This window comes from Protopterus annectens, chromosome 3.part0 (genome assembly GCF_019279795.1).
Source record: "Protopterus annectens isolate FY-2018-M chromosome 3.part0, PAN1.0, whole genome shotgun sequence".
NCBI classification, from domain to species: Eukaryota; Metazoa; Chordata; order Ceratodontiformes; family Protopteridae; genus Protopterus; species Protopterus annectens.
In genome coordinates, this window is record NC_056731.1 from 1,891,456,190 (window position 1) to 1,891,480,073 (window position 23,884).

Sequence of the window (23,884 nt, forward strand, 5' to 3'; positions counted from 1 at the left end):
TGTTTTGTGTACATAGACAAGTAAACATAGAGTTTGCTGTAATTCTTTTTCTTTCTTTACTTTGTTATTAAAACAGGTGCAAATAGAGTGACTCTTGAAGATTCTAACATTGTTCAGCCAATGGGATTAACTGTTCTTGGGGACCATCTTTATTGGATTGATCGACAGCAGCAAATGATTGAAAGAATAGAGAAGACTAATGGGTACAAAAGGACCAGAATTCAGGGTCGTATTGCTCATCCAACAGATATTCGTGCTGTTGAAGATGTCGATATGCAGGAATTCTGTAAGTGTGCCTTAAATGTTGTGAACCCACAGCTATAAATTACAGGTTCTCAGTCCATCTTTAATTTGATAAACCTGAATTGGCTGCTTTCATAGCTCATTGCTCTTATCTTAAAGGATTTACAAACCAGAAGCATAGTTTAGTTTAAAAAAAAAAAAAAAAAGGCAAGACTCCCAATTACTCAGTCTTGATTTATAGAACCCATTTTAATGATGCTTATGTTTTGACATACACTGGTAGAATTTCAGTCTGTTGTAGTTGCTCACTGATATTCAAGCCTTGCTACACCCTTGGCCATTTGTTTCGCATTACCTGGATAAGAACTGTTTGCTGTACTGCTGTCATCCAAACATGCCGTATCTGATTGCTCAGGGTCTTGTTCTCCACTAGACTTACTTTCCAGTATCAGTATTCATCAGATCCTGATACAAGCCAAATCTTGTCATCAGAAAGTGTCTAAGATGGTCTGTCTTTTTAGTTTATATTCTCTCCGTAATAAAGTTTGAAGGGTTGTTTCTGACCTGCAGCTACAGTATTCTGTATGGTTTTGGTCTTTCTGTAGTGAGTAAACATTTTTTGACACGTGTTCTGAATTTTTTCAATTTTCCCCATAGCATCTAGCTCACTGCTGCAAGTGGTAAGGCATCCAGCTGCGGTGTCAGCTACCCAAGATCAACAAATGACTCATGGGCTGTAGGGCTTTAAGGAGTGTAGGTTCTTTATTTGGGAGGGGGATGTTTTTCACTACAGCCAGGATGCTGCATAGTACAGAATGGAGGGAGAAAGTCCCATGTTTGAGCATGCCATTGTACAAGTGGGTGGCGAGCAGATGGACAGTCAGTCACAGTGATGGAAGCATGTGTAATGACTGTCTAGTGTCATTGCAGGTTTATCTGTCACTAGCAGTATAGCATTATTCCCCACTCTCAACACAGAAGTTAGAATATTCTATTAAAGAGAAAAAAAATTACTTCTCTAGCCATGGTTTGATAAGTTCATAAGTATTTAACAGCTATTGATCTGTAAGGATCTTAAGAAGCCTAGCTTTACAGTCCAATGGTAGTTATCTAGCCCTTGTACTTAGGGCAAAAGTAACCTACAGGTGGGCAGAACAAGGAAATGTTGTGACATTTACTTATTTGCCCCCTGTCTATAAGGGTATGGGTGCAAAACCAGGGGTGAATTTGAAGTTTCTCATCCATTCATCCTTCTCTGACAGTGCAAGAGTCAGTTATGGAAAATCTGCTGTGAATCAGCAGCAGAGGGAGAACAAAAATAAAAAGAAGAGAGAAAACAATTGCCATGAGCTTTCACTCATAACTTTTGTAACCGCCTTTGTTCAGACTGTTGGCGTCTTGCTGCACTTGTCGATTAAGTTGGTAAGTAACCGGGCCAATGTAAGAGCTTCAACTAAGGTCATTGCAGTACTGAAATGGTGCAGTGCTGGTTAAATGAAAGGATGCTGATGTTAACGCTGATCAATTATTGCATCACAGAAATCTATTGCATCCCAGTTTCTCTACCTGCTTTGTCTTTCAGACTTCACATTTAACTGCTAGCCATAAGTAATTGATGGAATACTCAAATGTCACAGTTCATCACAAACAGATATGCAGAACCAGATCTAACTTGTGCAGGAAAATGCAATTTATTGTTGGAAATAGTTATTTCACTCCTTGCTGCTTTCAAAGTCTGTGTATGCTGGTGGAAGTGACATTTTTGTTATTGCATTGACTTTAAAATGAATTATTCAATTAGCCATCACTCGCAAGTCTGTTGTACTTGATTTCATACTGGGTTCTGAAAATCTGTTTTAATACCATGATGGCCTAGTCAAAAGTTGAATCCAGAACATGTGGTGCATTGCCCAGATATTCCAAGCTATACAAAATCAGTGCAAAGTTCAAACCTCTTGTGCAGAGATCAGGGTTTACACCAAAACCTGGCCTTGTGGCATAGAGGAATGAATCTGCTACACCCAGAAAAGCAGTGTTCAGTTAGTGTCATGGGTATTTGAGTTGAGGTTGCCACCTGTCCTTTTCTGAATGGGGCAGTCACATATTAACTGCTTTCATCCCACTCCCCACATTAACTGTGAGTGGAAAGAAAGAAATACAGGGGAAACGGGATGAAGCTTGGGAATATAATGGACTGTTGTAGAAGAAAGTTAATAGAAAAGGCTTTGCATCAACTTTCTTCTTTTAAATAAGAATTTTGAAACATTAAGTCAGGCGTTACTGATGGACTGTAATCCTCAGTGAGAAAATCAGAACATTACAGAATGACGTAGTAAAAGAGTCAAAATCAGGGGAGTTCTGCAAAACTCATTTGAGAGCCATGATTAGAACAGAAAAGCAAGAACATTGGCAAAGCACACTAATGATCTACTGCAGAGGATTAAAGCAGAGTAGCAAGAACTTTGACAATGTAAAATAATGGTCTACTGCAGGGACCCTTTGCGATGTGCTCTTATAATGTACATGTCAAGGAACTCACCTTGCCAGTGAAGTGAAGCTCAAGGGATGAATCTTGGTGTCCACTTCAGAAACACAGGCTGTATCAGATTACAAGTCTGTCAGCAGTGGCTTTTGGCTTGTGAATGAGAGACTGTGAACAGCATAACAGGAATCATTGCCGGAGATACTGAGTCTTAAATGAAATGGTGTCACACATTCTATCTGAGACTTAGTATGTAAATGCAATTATCTGTGTAGACCATTGTGGTTAAGTCTCTGATCATAAGTAGTTCTTGTTTGTGATATGGATGACAGGACATTCACATTACAAATAAAGTCTGCAAGGTGAATCTAGTCATTCTTTTCAAGAGCACACAAAAACTGATTGTACATTGCAGATGGCAGAACTCTGTACTGACTTGTTCTGTTTGAGGTAGCATTCGTGGCTCTGTTTGGAGCTTTACTCTCTATGTTTCCCAGTAACAAGTCATGTAATCCTGCGTTTGTCTTCTCATTTTATTGGAAACTGTTTCTGTCTGGAAGATTAAACCATGAACACATTATTTCGTTCTTGAAAGAATTTCCTTGATTTTTGTTTAGGCCATCATTGAATCAAAAGGTTGAAAAATGTTCTAAAAATGCACTACAGAGCATCTAGTACCCCCATGGTCTATCAGCTTAATTTATTTCTCCATCAGTTTAAAGTCCAGTACTGACTACACCTCCTGTGGTCCCACCTTGGAGATCTGAAAAGGTGGCAACCCAGTATATGGGAGACCGAAGAGGAGGAGGTGCTTGAGCGATCTGTGCCAACTTTCATACCTGGAAGGGTGTTGCTCAGCTGCTAGGCCTGTTGCATTGGTGATTTGACCCACACAGAGTAATATCCGCATATTAAGAATGTACAGACATGTGTAATTTAGCTTGGTATTGCCAGTATTCCATACAGACATTGTATGACGTTCACTGAGTAACTACCGAGGTAACTGTTTGTTTAAAATGTCATGATTTGCATTGTCGAGTGCCAAAACCTGAACACAGAATAGCTGAAAATTGGACTTAAATGGACCAAGTCTGACATTGCTATTTCTCGGAATATTCACTTTTCTCCAAGGTGTCAGTCCTAGAGTTAGTATATGTAAGTTTGTGAGGTGGGGAGCTCTTTCCATATGGGGAGGGCTTGTTTAAAGGAGGAGAGCAGTGTTCAGTATTTACTTTTCTCCTGTATTTTCGGTGGTGTTTCTTTTTTTGGGGGGATGGGCCCTGGACTTAGCACTGTGAGCCTCAGTAGGGAGCCAGCTACCTATGAAGAGCTACAGCATGGATAGTTTAACTGCAGTACTAGCATTTCAAATTAAAGTAGCATTACAGTAGATGCTATCCAGAGACACCTGCCGATGTTTGGCTGTTTTTGTTCAGCGTAATCAAATTAAAATTTGCTGCGCACAAAACTTTCACCAGAAATCAGTTTAGAAAAATTTTCACTTGTAAGCACACTGTTGCATATTGATACAGTCAGTCAACTAGAGAAGTATAAAATGATTCAGGGATATCAGCTGTAATGCATATAAGCTGACTTGGCAAATAGGCACCACTAGCATAATGATCTTTGCATTCTGAGTTCTAATGAGGAATTACAGAATGAGTAAGTTCTCCAAACAAGCCCTGTATCCAAAGTGAAGTTCAAAGCATGAAGATTTCATTCGTGTAGTTGAGTGCCCACCATAAGCTACATAGTACACGGTGATAGCAGTAAACTATTTTTATTTTTCGTCAGTGTAGTTTGTATTGCAGTTGCTTGCTATCACTGTTGTGCAGTGTAACCAAAGCCAGAGATTGGTGGTGGAACAAACCAAGCAAGTCACTTAGTTCATTTGAAGAAGGATGAGAAGGTGATTCACTTTAAGGATTAATGGAAAGGAATGTCCGCAGGTGGCACATCCCTAGTTATTTAAGACTTGCTTACTGGAAACGAGCCATACCTTCAGGATGTGGGATGTTTCCAGAGCCTGTCTGTGCAGTACAAGTTCCAGTAGTCAGGTTACGTTAGTCTGAGGATCTGTGGAAAACGCATAAGATCTGTGCAGCTAAGCCTTAACTCAGGAATACATTAAGTTAAATGTAGTTAACTCTATTATTTAATGCAAACAGTTAACCGTATGGCATTATGATTAAACAAAAATGAACCTGTGAGGTAAAGTTGTCTCAGGAGAGCTCATACTAGCTACAGTGTAAGGGCCTGCCTGATGATTGGGGATGGGGATATAGGGGAAGAGTTCTTTTAAGTGTGGAGCCACAATGCTAACGCACTGAAAAAAAGTTAATTATCAATGAAAACTTGAGTTTCTGTACTTCGATACGAATGTTAACAACTGCAGACATGAATGTACTGCACTCTACTGTCACATTTCTCAGTAAGCAATGAACAGTAGGTTGCTTTAAATCTGATGCATGCTGCATTTTAGGGCTCTGTAAAACTGGATTTTTTAGCACCTTTATTAACTTCACATATTACACAATGGCATTGGTACACACACAAGTTATTAAAGAGAAAATTACAAAGATTTTATTTTTCATGCAAAACTCACACACCCACATATAGTTTATAAAATATGTCTGTGTCTGTCTGTGTGCGTGTGTCTGTGTGCGTCTGTCTGTCTCTCTCTCTGCGTGTGTCTGTCTGTCTCTCTCTCTGCGTGTGTCTGTCTGTCTCTCTCTCTGCGTGTGTCTGTCTCTCTCTCTCTGCATGTGTGTCTCTGTCTCTCTCTCTCTGCGTGTGTCTCTGTCTGTCTCTCTCTGTGTGTCTCTGTCTGTCTCTCTCTGTGTGTCTCTGTCTGTCTCTCTCTGTGTGTCTCTGTCTGTCTCTCTCTGTGTGTCTCTGTCTGTCTCTCTCTGTGTGTCTCTGTCTGTCTCTCTCTCTCTGTGTCTCTGTCTGTCTCTCTGTGTGTCTCTGTCTCTGTGTGTGTCTGTCTGTGTGTGTCTGTCTCTCTGTCTGTGTGTGTCTGTCTCTCTGTCTCTGTGTGTGTCTGTCTCTCTGTCTCTGTGTGTGTCTGTCTCTCTGTCTCTGTGTGTGTCTGTCTCTCTGTCTCTGTGTGTGTCTGTCTCTCTGTCTCTGTGTGTGTCTGTCTCTCTGTCTCTGTGTGTCTGTCTCTGTCTCTGTGTGTGTCTGTCTCTCTGTCTCTGTGTGCGTCTGTCTCTGTGTGTCTGTCTCTCTGTCTCTGTGTGTGTCTGTCTGTCTGTCTGTCTCTGTGTGTGTGTGTGTGTGTGTGTGTGTGTGTGTGTGTGTGTGTGTGTGTACACCAACAACCAGTAACCAAAGTGTGATTATTGCCTCACAAATCAACTATTTTATAAACACCATCCTCTCCTTAGTTACAGGGAACAATTCCGCCCCTCTGTCTCTTTCACCTAATGTGAAAACTAACAACTCTTTTGACCTCAAACCTGTCCCAACTAACACCATAAGAACAATGCTGAAAAAACTGAACCCTTCTTCCGTAGCAGCTGACCAACTCCCCAGTGAGTACCTCAAACTTTCATCCGATGCCATAGCTCTGCCTATCTCCATTCTGGTAAATTGGTCTATAGCGAACAATATGTCCCAAAATTATGGAAAATGTCCTACATCACCTCTCTACATAAAGGAGGAACATCAAAAGAGTTAAACAATTACAGACCCATAGCCATCCTTTCCCCCTGTGTCAGAATTCTGGAAAAACGTATACATGCTCAATTACTGCAATACCTGCCATCTCACAACCTTATCTCTCCCTCCCAACATGATTTCAGACTGAAACACAGCACCACCACATCCCTAATGAATTTCTCTTACACCATCAACCAACTCAGAATTCAAACCAGCAAGTAGCATCAATCTTCCTAGACATGTCAGAAGTGTTCGACACTGTCTTCCATCAGAAACTCCTTAATACTCTTGCCTCACTAAACCTATCAAATACTTCCCTGTCCTGGTTTCCTAAGCTCTCTTTCGGACAGACAGCAAGGAAGTACGATAGAAATCTGAACTCTCACCACTTCTGCCCATCTCAGTCAGAATCTCCCAAGAATCCATACAAGGTCCCCATCTTTTCAACATCTTCTCTAATGATCTAGCCTCATCCACAACACACGCTAAAGTAGTTCAGTATGTGGATGATTCAACTTTAATCTGCTCAGCAGATACCTTACCAGACCTCCAAATAATAGCCCAACAAGCTTTTAATTATGTAGAAACATGTCTTAAGTAAATCGCAACTAATCCTCAGTCCCAAAAAAGACACAGTTAATGCTATTTATGAGTAGCAAACAGTCAGGTCACCCCTCCTTTCACCATTCTCTCAGCAGTCATCCAACCAGTTGAGCATACAAAACTCCTTGGCTTGACAATTGACAACAAACTCTGATATGACCAACTCATAGCCATCACAATTAAGAAAGTTCACGTCAAACTTGGCTCACTGTACAGAAGCAAGCCATTCCTCACTGACAGTACCAGATTAGCCATATCCAGAACCTTCCCCCTCATTACCAACTTAAAAAGGTCAGACTTAACCAAATTGGAAACTTGCTACAACAAAATAGCCAGCTTCACAGCCAACCTTCCCCACCGAACCCAATTGCCCTACATAAATTAAATTGGCTCGAGCTGCCTAACCTTTTCCATCTCTACCAATCTAAATTCACACACAATATCATCTTCCATCCTGACAGTTGCCCATCCCTCAAGGAACTTGTTGTTCCCTATTCATGTCCGCAAAGTCTAAGGTCTGCAAGACAGAAACTTTCTCACAGTAAACAAAGCTAACAACACTCATGGTAAAGCCCTATTCTCAAATCAAATAGCCAAATTATAACACTCTCTACCCCACACACACCAAAATCTGAATCTACCAGTTTCAAACTGCTATTTGAACATCTGTCGAAAAAATGGCATTGCTCCTGCGCCAAACCTGACTGGCAAAATATCTATACCTCTGTCAACAGACTGTCCACTCCTTGCCTCATTTTCCCCCTCTCCTCTGTGTTTTTACTACTCAAAAAAAAAAAAAAATATATATATATATATATATATATATATATATATATATATATATATATATATATATATATATACATATATATACATATATATATATATATATATATATATATATATATATATATATATATATATATATACATACATATATATATATATATATATATATATATATATATACACACACACACACACAATATAGGAAATCTGATTTGTTCATAATTACTTAATATGTCCACAGTACTAATTGTATTTTTCTCACACTGATCTTTACTGAAATGCTTGTGTTTTATTTTTGAACCTGTATCTAGTAGAAAACTTTATTGAATACTTCTTTGTATAGACTAACTACATGGTGTGTATTCTGCATCTTAATGTATGTGTACTGTTGTACTATCTGATTATTGTATTTTGCTTATATTTCTGTGGAGCTTTTTACCCGGGCCCCCAATAAAAATGTGCATCTGACCTAGTTTTATATATATATATATATATATATATATATATATATATATATATATATAAAATATATCTCAGGGTTGCCAGCTTTTCGTGTAAAAAAATTCTGGACATGTATGTGAAAGCAAAACGAGTGTAATTTTGGTACCCCACCACCACAACATGCAGCCATTCCAGTGTCCTATTACGTTGCTGTTTCTCCTTTTCTCCCCAGTTGCCATAAACATTATTCATAAGTCTAAGTATGCATACTGCTTTCTGCTTTACTTCTACAATGATTACAGTTATTTGGATTTAATTTAAAACTTTGATTTCAAATTTTATAGCACAAACACTGATGGACATTTGCTAAACAAAGCAATGCAGTCTCGCAATGAAAACAGGCTTAGCATTAAAACTTCTCTGACTTTGAAACTCACATTCACTGAAACAGCACTGAAACCTACATTCAAAGAAAATGCAGCTGGCCAGCAGGGCTGCCAGATGTCCCTATTTGGGCAGGACTGTCCCGAGATCAGCAGCCTGATCCTGTGCCCCGCCCTACCGGTTTAAATCCCGGGCAGTCTCCGCTTTTTTTTTTTTTGATTGACCCATATACCGGCATACGGGCCAATCAAAAATCACTAAATACGGAGCTTCTTGTGTTTAATGCGGAAGTTCCGCATTAAACGAAGCTCCGTGTTTAGCGATTTTTGATTGGCCCGTGTGCCGGTGTATGAGCCAATCAAAACATCGCAAAACAGAGCTACTTCTGTTTAATGCGGAACTGCGATATTCCGCATTAAACAGAAGTAGCTCTGTGTTTAGCGATTTTTGATTGGCCCGTATACCGGTATATGGGCCAATCAAAACAGAGCTACTTCTGTTTAATGCGGAACATCGCAGTTCCACATTAAACAGAAGTAGCTCCGTGTTTAGCGATTTTTGATTGGCCAATCAAATAAAAAATAAACACAGAGCTACTACTTCTGCTTAATGTGGAACATCAGACGTGGAAGACTTTTTTTTAGTCTTCACTTACAGATAGGTTCAGTGCTAACTTTACCCCTCTGTCATCCCCTAAAGGGCCCTTCTCTATACCAGAAGAATGCAAAGTTCCTGTAATCATGGCTGCACAGGTAAAAAAACACACTATCCAAAACCAAGAACACAGCATCCATGGGACCTGACGACATCCCAGGCTGTGTTCTACATGAACTACAGAACGAACTGGCACCCCACGTAAGTACCATGTTCAATCATAGCCTCACCTCAGGCTATGTGCCCACTGAATGGCGCACAGCGACAGTTATCCCACTCCACAAAGGGGGAGCCACCACAGACCCCGGAAACTACCTCCCCATTAGCTTAATGAGCCTGGTCTGCAAGGCTATAGAGCGTGTCATCATGGAACTTATAAACAATGACATTGGTAACCTCCCAACTCAGGACCCCACCTAGTTCAGGTTTGTAAAAAGCAGATCGTGTCTCCTAAACCTGATAGACTTCTTTGAAGCAGTCACCAAAGCCATAGATGAGGGTAAGGTGGTTCACACAGCCTATCTAGATCTTGCCAAGGCTTTTGACACCATCCCCCACTCTGGAATTATAGATAAACTCACTAAACTAGGTATAAATCCCTATGTCACAAGATGGGTTGCCAACTGGCTCACTAACGGAACCATTCTGTGAAAGTAGCAGACACCAAATCCAGCTTCAGACCAGTGACAAGTGGAGTACCACAGGGTTCAGTCCTGGGTCCTCTCCTGTTTGGTATCTACTTTTCTGAAGTACAGGCCAACACAGAAGGTCTTTGGCTAACTAAGTTCGCAGATGACTGCAAACTAGGTGCCATAATCAAAACTCCAAAAGATGTGGACATCCTACAAAAGGGCCTTGCTGAGACAGATGCCTGGTGTCAAAGCCATGGCCTCAAGCTCAATGCCAAAAAGTGCATTGTCATTCCTTTTGGTAAAAACTCACTACCCATGAACTACCACATAGGTGGTAGTCTACTTAACACCGAAAGTGTGATAAGAGACCTTGGGACACAGGTGGATAGTAGTCTCTCCTTTGATAATCACATCGCCACAGTAGTCAGGAAATCCTTCTATGTGGCACACCTTATCACAAAATGTTTCTCATCCAGGAAAAAAGAGGTCATTGTTCTCTTCTATTCATCACTCATTAGACCCATTATAGAGTACAATGACCCTTTTGGTATGTACCTCACAAGACATCTACAACAATTGGAAAGGCCACAGAAATACCTCACAAGGAGGATTACCGGCCTCAAAGAGATGCCCTATGCAGGCCGTCTCAAAAAACTGCAGCTTTACTCCGTTGCATATCGCCTACTCAGAGGCAATCTCTGCCTAACACACAAAGCTATGTCAAACCCAGAGCTTTTAGACATGCTCCACTTAAAGAAATCCCAATCTCTACGAGCTACACACTCTAGGGACCTAAACCTCGTCACCACAATAAACAGAACATGCTGGAAGGATAGATTCCTGTCCCAGAGACTTCCCATACTCTGGAACAAGCACTGTTCAAGAAAAATCTTGATTGGATGGGAGATGGGAAATTCACCCTGGGGATCACTTCTGTGGCTCTGCTCAACAGTGGCACAGGAAAATAATTTTCTTGGGTGGCGAAAGCCAGGGTACCTTTGGCTAGGCTTATATAGGCCCTAGGGCCAATAGCCTAGTACCTACCTATGAACCTATAAGGCATGCAACCAATCCGAGAAAGAGCAGCAGTCCATAGCAGGAAGCACACAGCTATGGACAAATATGGAGGATCACAAATTCTATCACTAACTTATTTATCAGCATGCCCTTTGGATATGGGAGAAAATAATAGTACTCCTGTAAAAACCAATGCCCACCAAAAAAAAAAAAAAAAAGAGAGAGAGGTCATGCCAAATACACCCTCTAATTATTTTCTCCTTAGCAGCATTTCCTATTGCAGTCGTTCATGGTTGCTTGTTGATGCTTCCAGATTCTTGTCTTTTTGATGTGGAGGCAAATTTAAAGTTATTGTACATAGGTTCATAGGAGATTACTAAGCTAATGGCTTAAGAACCTTTACAAGCCAGTATAACCTATTTTTACCCAATGTATGGCCCCTAGGGCCAAGAAGATTGCATGGATCTGTGCCTGTGCCCTGAGTATGTTGTAAGGGACATAGGTATTACCTTGGATGAAAATTTCTGATTCCTTATCCATTGATCCAACTTGCATTTAAAGAGGGCCAGGGAAGGGCTCTGCTTAATGTGAATAGGAAGCCTGTTCCAAAGAAGGGGAAATCTGAGACGCATCTGTCTCTCCAGTTGTTTTGAGTTGCTGATTAAGTTTAGATCCCTAGATCGGATGACCCTCATGCTGTTTGACTTGTGTATGTGTAGCAGCTCCATCAAGGCTGGATTTGTGAGTGCCTTGTAAGCAGGCATAGGTCGCCCCTTAATAGTCAGGAAACAGAGTAAAAGAATAGGGGTTTTAGTCTATCCACATAGAACATGTTGCCTACACCCAGTATTTTCTTTGTGATGAACCTCTGAGGTTGCTCCATCTGCTGTAAGTGTCAAGTTAAATGTGTGCCTAATGGTGTATTGTACTCTGTTACTGGTTTGAGGGCTGAGTACAGAGGGACAATAATTTACTTGGATCTGGATGCCATACCTTTACTTAGTTGTGCCACATAGAAGGAATTCCTCACCACTGTGGACACATCGCAAAGTTCAGGCTGCTGTTGATCTTTGTATCTGTATAGCATATATATTTCTGCCCTATTTTCCATTGAACTTGGGCATCCGGTTCTACCTTATAACCTGTTATACTCCCATAATGAACAGAATAACAACAGTGTGGCTTTTTACAAAGATTGATAACTAATGTAATGTCCCTTTTGGCTCAGTAAATACACATCACAGTCATTGCATACATGAGGCATTTGTTCTAGATAGTATTGTTCCTTTGAGGTTCCATCACTTTGGTGCCAGAGACATCTTAATGGTGACCAGATAATACATGTATATGAGAATGTATGTATAAACAGTTGGTAAAACACACACCTGCCCCACAGAAATTTGTAATTAAATAGGGTGGTAAGATAGATAATACATTATTTAAGAGAAGTTTGCTCAAATGTAAAGATGGTTACGAGTTGGGTATAACAAAGGTCAGTATTAGGGTCATTACATTTCATTTGTCTATTTAAGTAATGTTACAAAAGGTTTGGGCACAAACTTCCACCTTTTGCTAATAACACAGCAATGTCACAACAATGCTGATGTACAGGATGCTGACATATGGATGAAAGGAAGCATACCAAGATTGGAAGAATAGACTGAAATATTACAACTTAATTTTATTAAGAGAAATGTAAACCAGCACATTTGAGGACCAGTAATCAATAAAAGGAGTACCAAAGGTTGATGGAAAGCTGTAGTAATGCTAAAGATAGAAAAGTATATTTTTATCATATGATCTAAAGGCAAGTGTATAACCATAAAAACAACAAATAAGGCATATGGTGTACAGGCATGCATAGAATGAAGTATCACAAATTAAAAAAAAAAAGAGTGTAGACGACTGATGAACTTCATCATGAGTTCTCTGTGCAGTTCTAGATACCTTATTTTATCCAGGATACAGAATACTGACAGTGTAAATCTTTTCCAGCAGCCTTTAAAAAAATTATAAGAATTTAATTCATACATTTTTGAAGACAGAATGGGGAGGTATTACAGAAATCCTAAGACCATCCACAGCATTCACTGGGAAATACTGTCTCATAACAGAGCCAGATAACAGTAAGAATAGACCGTCAAAAGCTAAAAGTGGAAAGGTCAAGGGAGATGCAAGGAAGTATTCTTTCACAGATAATGTTGTAGATGATTGGGACAGTTTTCCAGGTGAATTGGTAGTGTTAGAAAAATAATTTAAAAAATGCATACAGCAAACATTAGATGGTTCAAATTCTGGGTCTAGAAGAAAGCATATCTGTTGTCTGTTCTTTCTTTGTTTCTGGTATATATTACATTGTACTGTGTTTATCACATAGTGTTACTGTTTGAGTTGCCTTTGAAAATGAGCCTTGCAAGTTTCATAACCAAGTCAGCAGAATTTAAATAATTACATAAATAAAGCTAAGGTGTATTATTTGATTGCTTAGAGAAAGGTAGCAAATAAGCAAATCGCAACAGCAGTACACATACATTATTTTGGAAAACATTTGTTAAAGATAGACTGAAAGTGGGAGAAGGAAATGCTAAGAAAAAAGATGATAGATGTATGTGGAATGTAGACCGGTAAAGATATGTGAAGAGCTAGTAATGTATAAAGGGGTCTATGTCAGATAAACGAAAATGCAATCTGTCAAACCCTCATATGAGGGAATAATCATAACATTGAAATTTGTATTGTGGGGGGCTGTGCCCCCCCCCACGAAATATATATTCATACTCCGAGGTCGCACTACAGTGAGGAAAGGGCAAATGTCCCACTCTTCACTGTACTGCAATCCCAAAATACCACTTCCGATGTTATGATTATTCGCTCATATGAGCGTTCAAGAGATTGCGTATTCGTTTATCTAAAGTAGACCCATATAAAGAAGGGGTAAGTTGAGGGTACTGCTGTCATGGAAAGAAGGTAGAGAGGAGATTAGGTTTAAGAACAATCTGAAAAGACTGTGAAAGAAGCAAAAGGCTGTGGGCAAATAAATATGATGAAGAACTGGAAGTAACAGTTTTGACAGTGAACAGGAAATCTGTGGTGGTTGATGTGGTGGGGGAGTTTTGTGAATGATTCATGAAGATGTTCTGTAAGCAAACTTGCTGCTTTCTATGATACTACCTTCGTTGCTAAAATCGGGAAAATATCAGTGTTATTGCAGATGCCACACACATTTTTGTGTTAGACTGGGTATTGTGTACAATTTGGCATAAGGATCTCTCTGCCTCTACTGTTACTCTTAGTCACTACTGCATTCTACCATTTTCCATGTACAAATAAAAAGAAATTGGTAAAGATTATGTGCATCTCTGTGTCTTGTGTATGTGTGTGTGTGTGTGTGTGTGTGTGTATATATATATATATATATATATATATATATATATATAGTGTATAGGTATATGCATGTTTGTGTATGTGCTATGCAGTATATCTATATACACTTAAGTGTACGTGTGTATATGTATGTATATATATATATATATATATGTGTATATGTATATATATATATATATATATATATATATATATATATGTATGTATATATATATATATATGTGTATGTATGTATATATATATACACACACACACACACACACACACACACACACACACACACACACACACACACACACACACACATATAGGAGCCTGTTGAAATTTGAAGGGCTGTATCTGTGTTTGTGGGAATACAGCGACAAAAAGTTATAACTTAAGGAATTATGTAAGTCAAGTCTGCAGAAGGTCTGCCTCAAGAGGATTCCCATTCTCTTGGGAATAATGACTTCACACAGATTTCATGCTTTGTTTATATATGTAGTAGGGGGTGTGAGGGCTGCCTCCCAAAAGTGTTGCTGATGCATGCTGAGTACTACAGTTTGTGTGACCCTTAATTAGATGTCAGTGTATTGCTGAGAAATCTGTAGACTCTTTTTGAATCATTTCATTGTGTCCTACAGGGTCTTCCTAGATCGGTGCCATTATTCATATGTATGTGCAATTTGAGTGATAGACCCCCATGCTGTAAAAGTTTTGCAATAGAAATGTAAAATGCTGAAGTTTGCATGACCTTGTCTTCTCTCTTTTAGCTTCTCATCCTTGCTCACGTGACAATGGTGGATGCTCACACATATGTATTGCAAAAGGAGATGGAACACCCAGATGTTCTTGTCCAGTGCACCTTGTACTACAGCAGAATTTGTTGACATGCGGAGGTACATGTATTTTATTGGAGTATGATGTATGCGGAGTAGTGTTTGTATTATCTAGATTATATATGCAAGAGGCAACATGTGGAAACTTGTTGCAGTGCTGAATTAAATAGCTTTATCTTTGTGTGATCAGTTCTTCATAGGCTCTAGGTTGGATCAAGAGTGAAAGATGAATTATCAGTAATGTTGCTTATAACAGTGATCTCTCCTGGGAGAGGGAAAGCAGTACAGTTTAAGAGTAAGGCAGTGTAGAACAATTTGTTGTGCATGAAATTATGTAGCAGTAAGTGGTCTCTATACTTGTTTTATTAGCTTTTTAACAGTGAAATGTACTCTGATCAGGCGAAAAGTAGGATATTAATATGTTTTGATGATCATTGGTGACTTTCTTTTGTTAAACTGTAGCATTAGAAAAAAAAAGTAATTTTGTGACATTCTTTTTGGTAATTAGTCAGTAAGTGGTGCCCCACTTGGTAAACAGTAAATATAATGCAGTGTAAACCTTTCTCACTTGAACATTTAGTCTCCATGCTTGTTTTGCAGTGTATCCAGTCCTGTCTCCTTCACTGTCTTGTAGTGCCTACAGCAAGGTATTAATGTTTGTTCTTCAGTACGTTCCCTTTTCCCTGTTGACTATTAGTACTACTTTCCAGAGTTTCAGTAAATGTCTTCTTTAGAAGTTAAAGAAGGACTTTTTCTGAGCAGTATGCTTCTCCTTAGCCATTTTACAAAAAAAGCAGTTTATTTTGTAATGTGGTACCTGTGATGTGGGTTTGCGAACAGAATTGCCTTAAGCTCAGCTGGGGGGGGGGGTATGCTGATGTTACCCTTCCCTTATGGGGGATTGCACTAATACCTATTTTTATGGACTACTGGAGAAAGTCAGAAACTTTAACAGCTCTCAAAAGTTATTTTTTTTTTAATATTGTATTGCATAACTATATTGTGATAAAAAAATGTTGCTTTACATTTTTTTTTGTAATGTACTGTATCTTTTCTCCCAGGGCCTTTGCTGAAAACGGGCTCCTCGCCAGCCCGGTTAGAAGTTTCTGGTAAACAAACAGATGAAATAAATGTTTGCAGATGTACATAGATTCAATAACATTCTTATGTTAAAAAAAAAAAAAAAAAAAAAACGTTGTTGCTTTTCAACCCCCATGACAATGGGCAATAGACAGGACATCCCTAGCTGGCTTGGAAGATGAAGCAGCAAGCCTGCCACCACTTCAGAACCATAGATCCATACATACATAGACAATGCAGAACTGTGAACATAGACTTAACTTAATTGAGGAGAAGGTCTGCATCCTGGAATGCTCTGTCAGATGTTAACTGTGTAGGCAGTATTAGTGGCAAGTTAGTTGTAGCTGGGGAAATTGTCTTGGAGAAAAAGGCATAATGCAGCGTTTTGTATGTGGTGATTCTTGACTTAGCACCTGGCTATGAAGCGTTAAAATATTTTTCTCTGAGTCCTGTCACTCTTCTTTATCAGCAAAAATAAGTAATCTGTCCTGCATTGTTAAGTATCCAATCAGCCTATTCATAAACCTGATTCTGTCCCTGGAAAACACATGATTTAGCTTCTGTTCGAAAGTAATCCTTGCCTCAGTGTCCAGTGCTCATCGCCATATTTCTTCGTCTCTCTCTCTTTCTGCATTGCCGCTGACCTTTGACATCAGGTTCTTCCATGTAGCACAGAACAATATATATAGGAATAGTGGCATGGCCAAGATGCGTTATGTGACACAGTATAATTAGAAGTTACCAAATAAATATTATCCAGAGTGACTGGAAAACACCAAATGTGTTACCAGAATTTACAAAATGGACAGATGATAGACCAGAATTTACCTATAAGAAATGCAGGAATTTGAAATAACAGCTGAGTTATAAAGATCTGAATCGGGTAAAGGCTGGCCTACAGATTGGAAGGGAGGGGACGTATCAGTATTGTAATTGTTCATACTGTAAGTGTAATTTAACTAATGCTGCCTTTTTGTATCTTGTAACCAATAAGAATTTAAAATTTAGTTTTACAACATGCAGTTCAGAAAATAACATTTATCAAGCTGTCTTTATTACTTACGTAAGTTTTTATACAGGGAAGGTTAATGGGAAGTTAAAGGAAAGGATTTCCAAGCATGTATCTGATATAAGACAGAATGTTGCTAATAATTCTCTGGCAAAACCAGTTAATGAAATGAGTACACATATACAGAAAGTTTTTCCCTATTATGGGGGGAATTGATATCGTGCTTGATAATGCAGTAGCGGAATATAAATGGATCACTAACTTGAATGCAGATAAAAATGGGCGTGACTTTTCAGTTAAGTAGAAAATTTTTATATATGTATATATGAAGTTTTATGTGCATAACAATTTTTATATACAAGTAATGTTGGATTTATTGTTTTTATAATGTCTTGAGTTACTTGGCTGTGTGTATGATGGACTGTGAGTTGTCATCTGTATCATGTAATTATTATTTAAATCCATTTGAAGTTCAGTCGTTTAAAGCTTTGAGAGAGGGTTGTTACCTGAAAGCTTTGCTTGTGTTTTATTTTTATTAAACGTTTGGGGTGTTTTGGAACTTCAGTTTGTGTTTGTTGGATTTGAGTCTTACTGTTGAGCTCCTTTAGATGGCTTCACATGGTTTTTTGGAACTGTCTTAAACATTATTGGCATTACTTTTAAGTTCTGGCCCCAAAGAAAGCGGGATTGCAAGATGTGCATTACTCTGCTTGCATGCTTTCCCGCTGCGGCAGTAAACCTTTTGAATCTCTGAGGTTGTAATCTTTCTGTGTAGCTCCATTGTCACAGTTAAGTGAACAGTTTAAACATGATACATGTGGCTGACAAAGTCAGATAGTGCAAAGATGGGCCAACAGTTGTTAAAGCTGAATGAGCAGCCCAGGAAACTTGACATTTCTGGCTAACAAAGTAAGTGGAATTGGGAGTTTCTTTTTCACAAAAGTGACTAATATGTAATATGGTCACTATGCGTCAGTGCAGCAAGCGTAGCTGTACAAGTCTGTGTAGATGAAAGGAGTCACTCAGTAAAAAAAAAAAAATATATATATATATATATATATATATATATATATAGATAGATAGATACTCTCTTCAGAAATTCTTGCATTGCATTTCAGGCAACTTTCATTCTGAATCAATGAGCAGAACAGCTTTATACAGAAGGAAGGACCAAAAAAACTGTTATGGGGACACACAATATTTTGTGAAAATACCTTTTGACTAAAAACAATTATATTTCTAAAGCAGTCTCCCAACAAGCTGCTGTGGCATACATCAAGTTGTAAAATGTCTCTAGCTACCAGGGTAATACAGATTGAGATGGTAAGAATAGTCTGCGTTTTCTGTTGCTGACTATAGTAGTGCTTTGAAATATTTGAGGCAAATTGAAACAAGTACTGTTCTTGAATACTTAATGGAATATTTTAAACTGGATTAAACAACATTAAAAGTAACAACTACAGTGAGGAATTATTTTTCCTGTAACATTTCTGACGGGTCTGTTGTGTACTGTGTTGACTGAGCAACTGAGACTAGAATGACGAAATGTACCTCTGACAGAAGGGATGAATGTGTGAACTTTCCCCGCAGTCTGATTTAAGCACTTGTGTAAGTGAAAGAAATGGCAAAAAAACATGTCTTTATGTGGTCCGAGAGTAAGTGGGAAAAGAAATGGTTCAGCCATAAAAGTATAAAAAGTGTGTGTCCCAAATCAGGTTGTGTTTGAGCAAATGAAATATAGGTAACAAGTTACTTATAGTGCTGCAGAGACATTAGTACTGTGCATTACATCAGTTTCACGACGGTCATTTAATAATTCATTAAGTCTGAGTGCAAAATACACTTATACATAGGCAAAATGGCCTGCAGACCAGGAAACTGTCATGGCACTGTAACTCTTCATCTTACTTAAAACTATTAACCTAAATAGCTTAAGTCCAGGTAGTAGTAATAGTAGTAGTAGTAGAACACCATAACATAAACACTCTATTCTGTGGACCAGTATATGGTCCTCTGTCATGAACATGGTTTTTTACATGGTTGCCATGGTAATGAATCTCGCAGATTTGCCTCGACAGTCTGTGACCATATCAAGCTCTCGGCATAATTAATCAGTGCTGTTAACAGTAGATAACTATATGCTATCTTGTGTGTTAAAAACAAAATACATACCTTACCATTTTTACTGTCTATTAATCATGTGGAAATCATGATTTTAAACAAATAAAAAGTTACGGGGCTAGTACTCTTCGGCTTTTAATCTTAAACTGTGTGTTTTCTTTTAGATTTAACATCACCAATATTTATTTTTTTTAAACTAGAAACATCTTTATTAAATTATCACTTATGACACAGGCAGTTGGACATTTATAAAAATGATGGCAAACCGTGTTGACATATTTTTAGTTGCAAACATTATACATCACTTAAGGAACTGTCCAATCATTGTCAGTCAAACATTACATAGTTCATTCAAATCCTGCCTTCTTTTAGACCTCATTCCTTCTCCAGAATGGTATTTTGCATGTATTGATCTTCGTGTTTCACTGTTGCAGTCATTGCATTTGGGTAATCCTGCTGGCAGGTTGCCCTCAGTCGGCCTGAATTCCAAAGTCCTGGGTCCTGCGTCAGCTGCTGTCGCCCCCTCCCTGACGTCAGGTCATCAGGGGTATAAAAGAAGCAGCCAATGCCATTTTCTTCAGTCTTTCTTGCCGCACGGTGCCCGAAGCAGAAGCAGTTTGCAAGTGTCGGTCGGCAGACTCATGAGATTTTCGTGTTCGAGTTTCAGATCCGAAGTCTTCAGTAAAGCTAAGTACCCCATTAGGGAAACTTTTTTCTTGCTCTAGACCGATGTCAGAAAAAGTAAATAATTGTATTTCTTGTGGAAAGCAAATACCTCATAAGGACTTTCATTCTTACTGTATTCCTTGCCTAGGTCCTGATCACAACGTTTCTGGTTGTCTGTATTGTGCTAGATTTAACTAACACACTATTAAGCGTCGGTATGATTTTGCTTTAAACTATTTGACGCTGGTTTAATTATCCAGAAATGTCGTCGGATAGCCATCCGACTACCGGAGTTCACAAAAACGCAAAGAAAAGAAGAGAGACAACCGAGGCCCAAAACTGACGACGAAGCATCTAAGCCAGTCGCCGGTCCGCCGGTTCTCAGTGAGGTGCTTTCGCAGCCCCTGACGCCTGCTACTTTAGAGTCGCAGGCCGCTACTGACTCCCATGTGGAGTCGGCCATTCTGCTGGAAACTCAAGATACTGGAGCCTCGGATACTATTCCTTCAGATGCGTCTGGAGCCGCTGAGCAGGCACCGGCTTCTGAGGGTGTATTCAGACCTAAACATCTTTACATTAAACCGACTTCAGCTTCAAAGGCAAAGACTAAAGCACCTTCTAAAGCAAAGAAACAAACTCAAGAGCCACGTGGACAGGCCTCTGTGCCCAAAAAACAGATGCTCAAAATGGCCGAAAACTTTATTACCTTGATCAGGGGTTCTCATCCCCCTCCTGATAAGAGGCCTAGGCAAGAGACTGACTATGATTCTTCAGATCAGGTTTCTATTTTTTCTGATTCCTCTTCTGATCAGGAATATTCTCTTCCCCCCTATGAGGATTCTGATGCTGAAGAATCTATACCTTCAGCTTCTCCAGAGGACTATTCTTTTGGGGAAACCTTGCATACCATGAGGGAGCATTTCCACTGGGAGAGCCAAGATTTTTCAGAATCTAAAAAGAGGCTCAGGGATTTCTTTTTACTACCACAACACAGGCCACTAGCCATTCCACCAGTGTTAGACATTGTAGATGTGTTTTCGGAGTCTAGTCTTACCCCTGACTCCTTATCTCCAGCCCCTGTTAAGCCTGACAGATATTACAGTGTTCCTGACTCTCATAAATTCCTTTTTAAAAAATCCTGCTGCAGACCCAGAAACTATTTCACAGGGTCCCAAAGGAGTTAGGGCTTCCGCTGCAAAAAACCCTACCCCCTCTGACAGGGATTCTAGGGCACTGGATAGATGGGGAAAAAAGGTTTACACATCTGCTACCTTGGCTGTAAGGGCCTTAAACTGTCAGTTTCATATGCTCAAATATCAGCAACATGTTATGGCATTGCTTAAACAGAAAATGTTATTAAACTCTGAATGTGCAGAAAACAAGGAAATGCAGGATTTATTGTATGCAGCTGAGCAAGTTGGAAAGCATACTTTGCAATGTGGTTTTGATTCTTTGGAGGCCTCCTGCAGGGCCGCAGTTACGGGTTCTGTAATTAGGAGGCATGCTTGGTTAAAGGAACAAAATCTTTCTGATCGTGTCAAAGTTAAATTATTAGATGCACCTTTACAGCATACTATGTTTGGTGTTAAGGCAGAAGAGGTGTTAAAGAAAATGGAGGACAAAGCTAAATCTATGCAAACTGTCAAAGATTTTTTACAAGTACAGCAACCTAGGTTTAGTAGACACTGGCTTACAAAAAATTGGTCCTTTCCTGTGTCCAGACAGACCTCAAAGGGGCAGATCCAGACGCCCTAGAGGCAGATCCCAGGCGCAAGGTTCATACAGGTCAAAGCAATGGGGAGCTTCTACCTCCAAAGTTGGAGAAGACAAATCACAGCCGTACAGGAAACAGTCCCAATGACTTCCCCCTGCCTGCACCAAGCACTTATCTCCTGGCAGCACCCTTAGGGGGAAAATTAGCACTTTTTTCTCAAAATTGGCACATTATAACCCAGGACAAGTGGGTTCTAAATATTGTGTCACAAGGCTATAAGTTCCACTTCCATACCCTGCCAAAGGCAAACGGCTGGCCAAATCTGCCAAAAAATCAATGGGCAGAGGCACAAAAACAAGTCTCGTCCCTCATGGACATGGGGGCCATTCAACAACTACCAGAGCAAGAGCAGGGACAAGGATTTTTCTCAAGACTGTTCTTGGTACCCAGAAAGGACAAGGCATGGAGACCAATACTGGACCTATCTATTCTGAACACATTCCTGGATATACCAAAATTCATGATGTTGACTTTGCAGCAGCTTCTGCCCATGCTGGGCAAGAACACTTGGCTTGTGACTCTAGACCTAAAAGAGGCATACCTGCATGTCCCAATCAGACAATTATGCAGAAGATGCCTCAGATTCAGGGCTGGCTCAATGCATTACCAATTCTCTGTACTGCCCTTTGGCTTATCTACTGCGCCCAGGGTCTTTACAAAGTGCCTGGCACCAGTAATTGCATACTGCAGACAAAGAGGAATACAAATATATCCTTACTTGGACGACTGTCTAATTCAAGCAGAGAACAAGGACATTCTTCTACAGCATCTGGCATTTGTGAAAAGGCTTCTAACATGCCTAGGGTACACAGTCACTGAAAATAAATCAAAACTAGTACCCTCTCAAGAGATAATATTCCTGGGTGCAAGCTTAAATACAACTGCCCAGATGGCTTATCTCACGCCAGACTAACAAAGACAACTGGCTACCTATTTCAAAATGTTGGCAACAAAGGCAACTATCTGCAAGAAAAATTCTGCAGGCTTTGGGTTTCATGGCATCCTGCATCCTGTAAAACCAAAAGCCACGAAGGTAGACCAAAAAAGCAAATGCTCCAAATAGCGTACACAGAATTTATTTGTCCGCTTTCGTAAAACACTTCATCCTGCATCCTACTAATTCCATATGCAAGACTGCATATGAGGAAACTACAATGGTACCTAAAAAGTGTTTGGACTCAACAGTGCCACAGCCTGGAAGCAATGATTACTCTCATTCCCTGCCTGCAACAGGAGTTTGATGGTGGACAAAGGCTTGTCACCAAAACAAGGGACAGCCATTCATATTACCCCCAACAAGGCAGACACTAACAACGGATGCATCAGATTATGCCTGGGGGGCCCACATGGCAGGAAGATGCATTCAGGGCACATGGTCCTCAAACCAAATGCATCTACATATCAATCAAAAAGAGATGCTAGCTGTTCAAAATGCCCTGACAGCCTTCAAGGACCTACTTCATCTGGGACAGCTGCTGATAAAGACAGACAACACCATGGTCATGTGGTATATAAACAAGCAGGCGGACACACATTCTTACCCCCTTTGCATACTAGCCATGACCTTATGGGGGGCAGCACTGACTTGCCAAGTACATCTGCAGGCACAATTCCTGCCAGAAAGGGAAAATGCTCTGGCAGATGAACTAAGCAGAAACCCTATGGATCCCCACGAGTGGCAACTGGATCCACAAGTCTTCAGCATGATAACAAGGAAATGAGGATGCCCGGACATAGATCTATTTGCCTCCCCTCACAACGACCAACTAAAAAGATTCTGCACAAGGATTTATCACAGACAAGCATGGAAAGTGGACACCCTATCAGCTGGAAAAACCTGTCAGTATATGCCTTTCCCCCACTGCCTCTCCCCCCCGAGGTACTCCTAAAGGTCAGACAGGAGAAGCCAAAGATTATACTGATTGCCCCAGACTGGCCCCGCCAGTACTGGTATCCAATCCTAAGGAACTTGTCTCAATGCCCAGCTTGGACCTTACCTCAAATACCTCATCTGCTGTCCCAGTAAAACAGTCAGATCCTGCACAGCCAACTCAGGACTTTAAACCTGGCAGCATGGCATATAATGTAGTCATACAAAACACACCTCTCAGTAAAGCTGTGATG

At 39.8% G+C, this 23,884-nt stretch overlaps 1 protein-coding gene across 1 annotated transcript in view; it reads left to right on the forward strand.

Annotated features, from left to right (window-relative positions):
• Nucleotides 1-23,884, forward strand: part of LRP5 (LDL receptor related protein 5) — a 1,224,287-nt gene that overhangs the window by 1,073,291 nt on the left and 127,112 nt on the right. The window contains exons 15-16 of the mRNA XM_044065976.1: nt 77-286; nt 15,045-15,170. Of these exons, the coding sequence (XP_043921911.1) occupies nt 77-286; nt 15,045-15,170 (336 nt within the window). The remainder of the gene's footprint in view (nt 1-76; nt 287-15,044; nt 15,171-23,884) is intronic.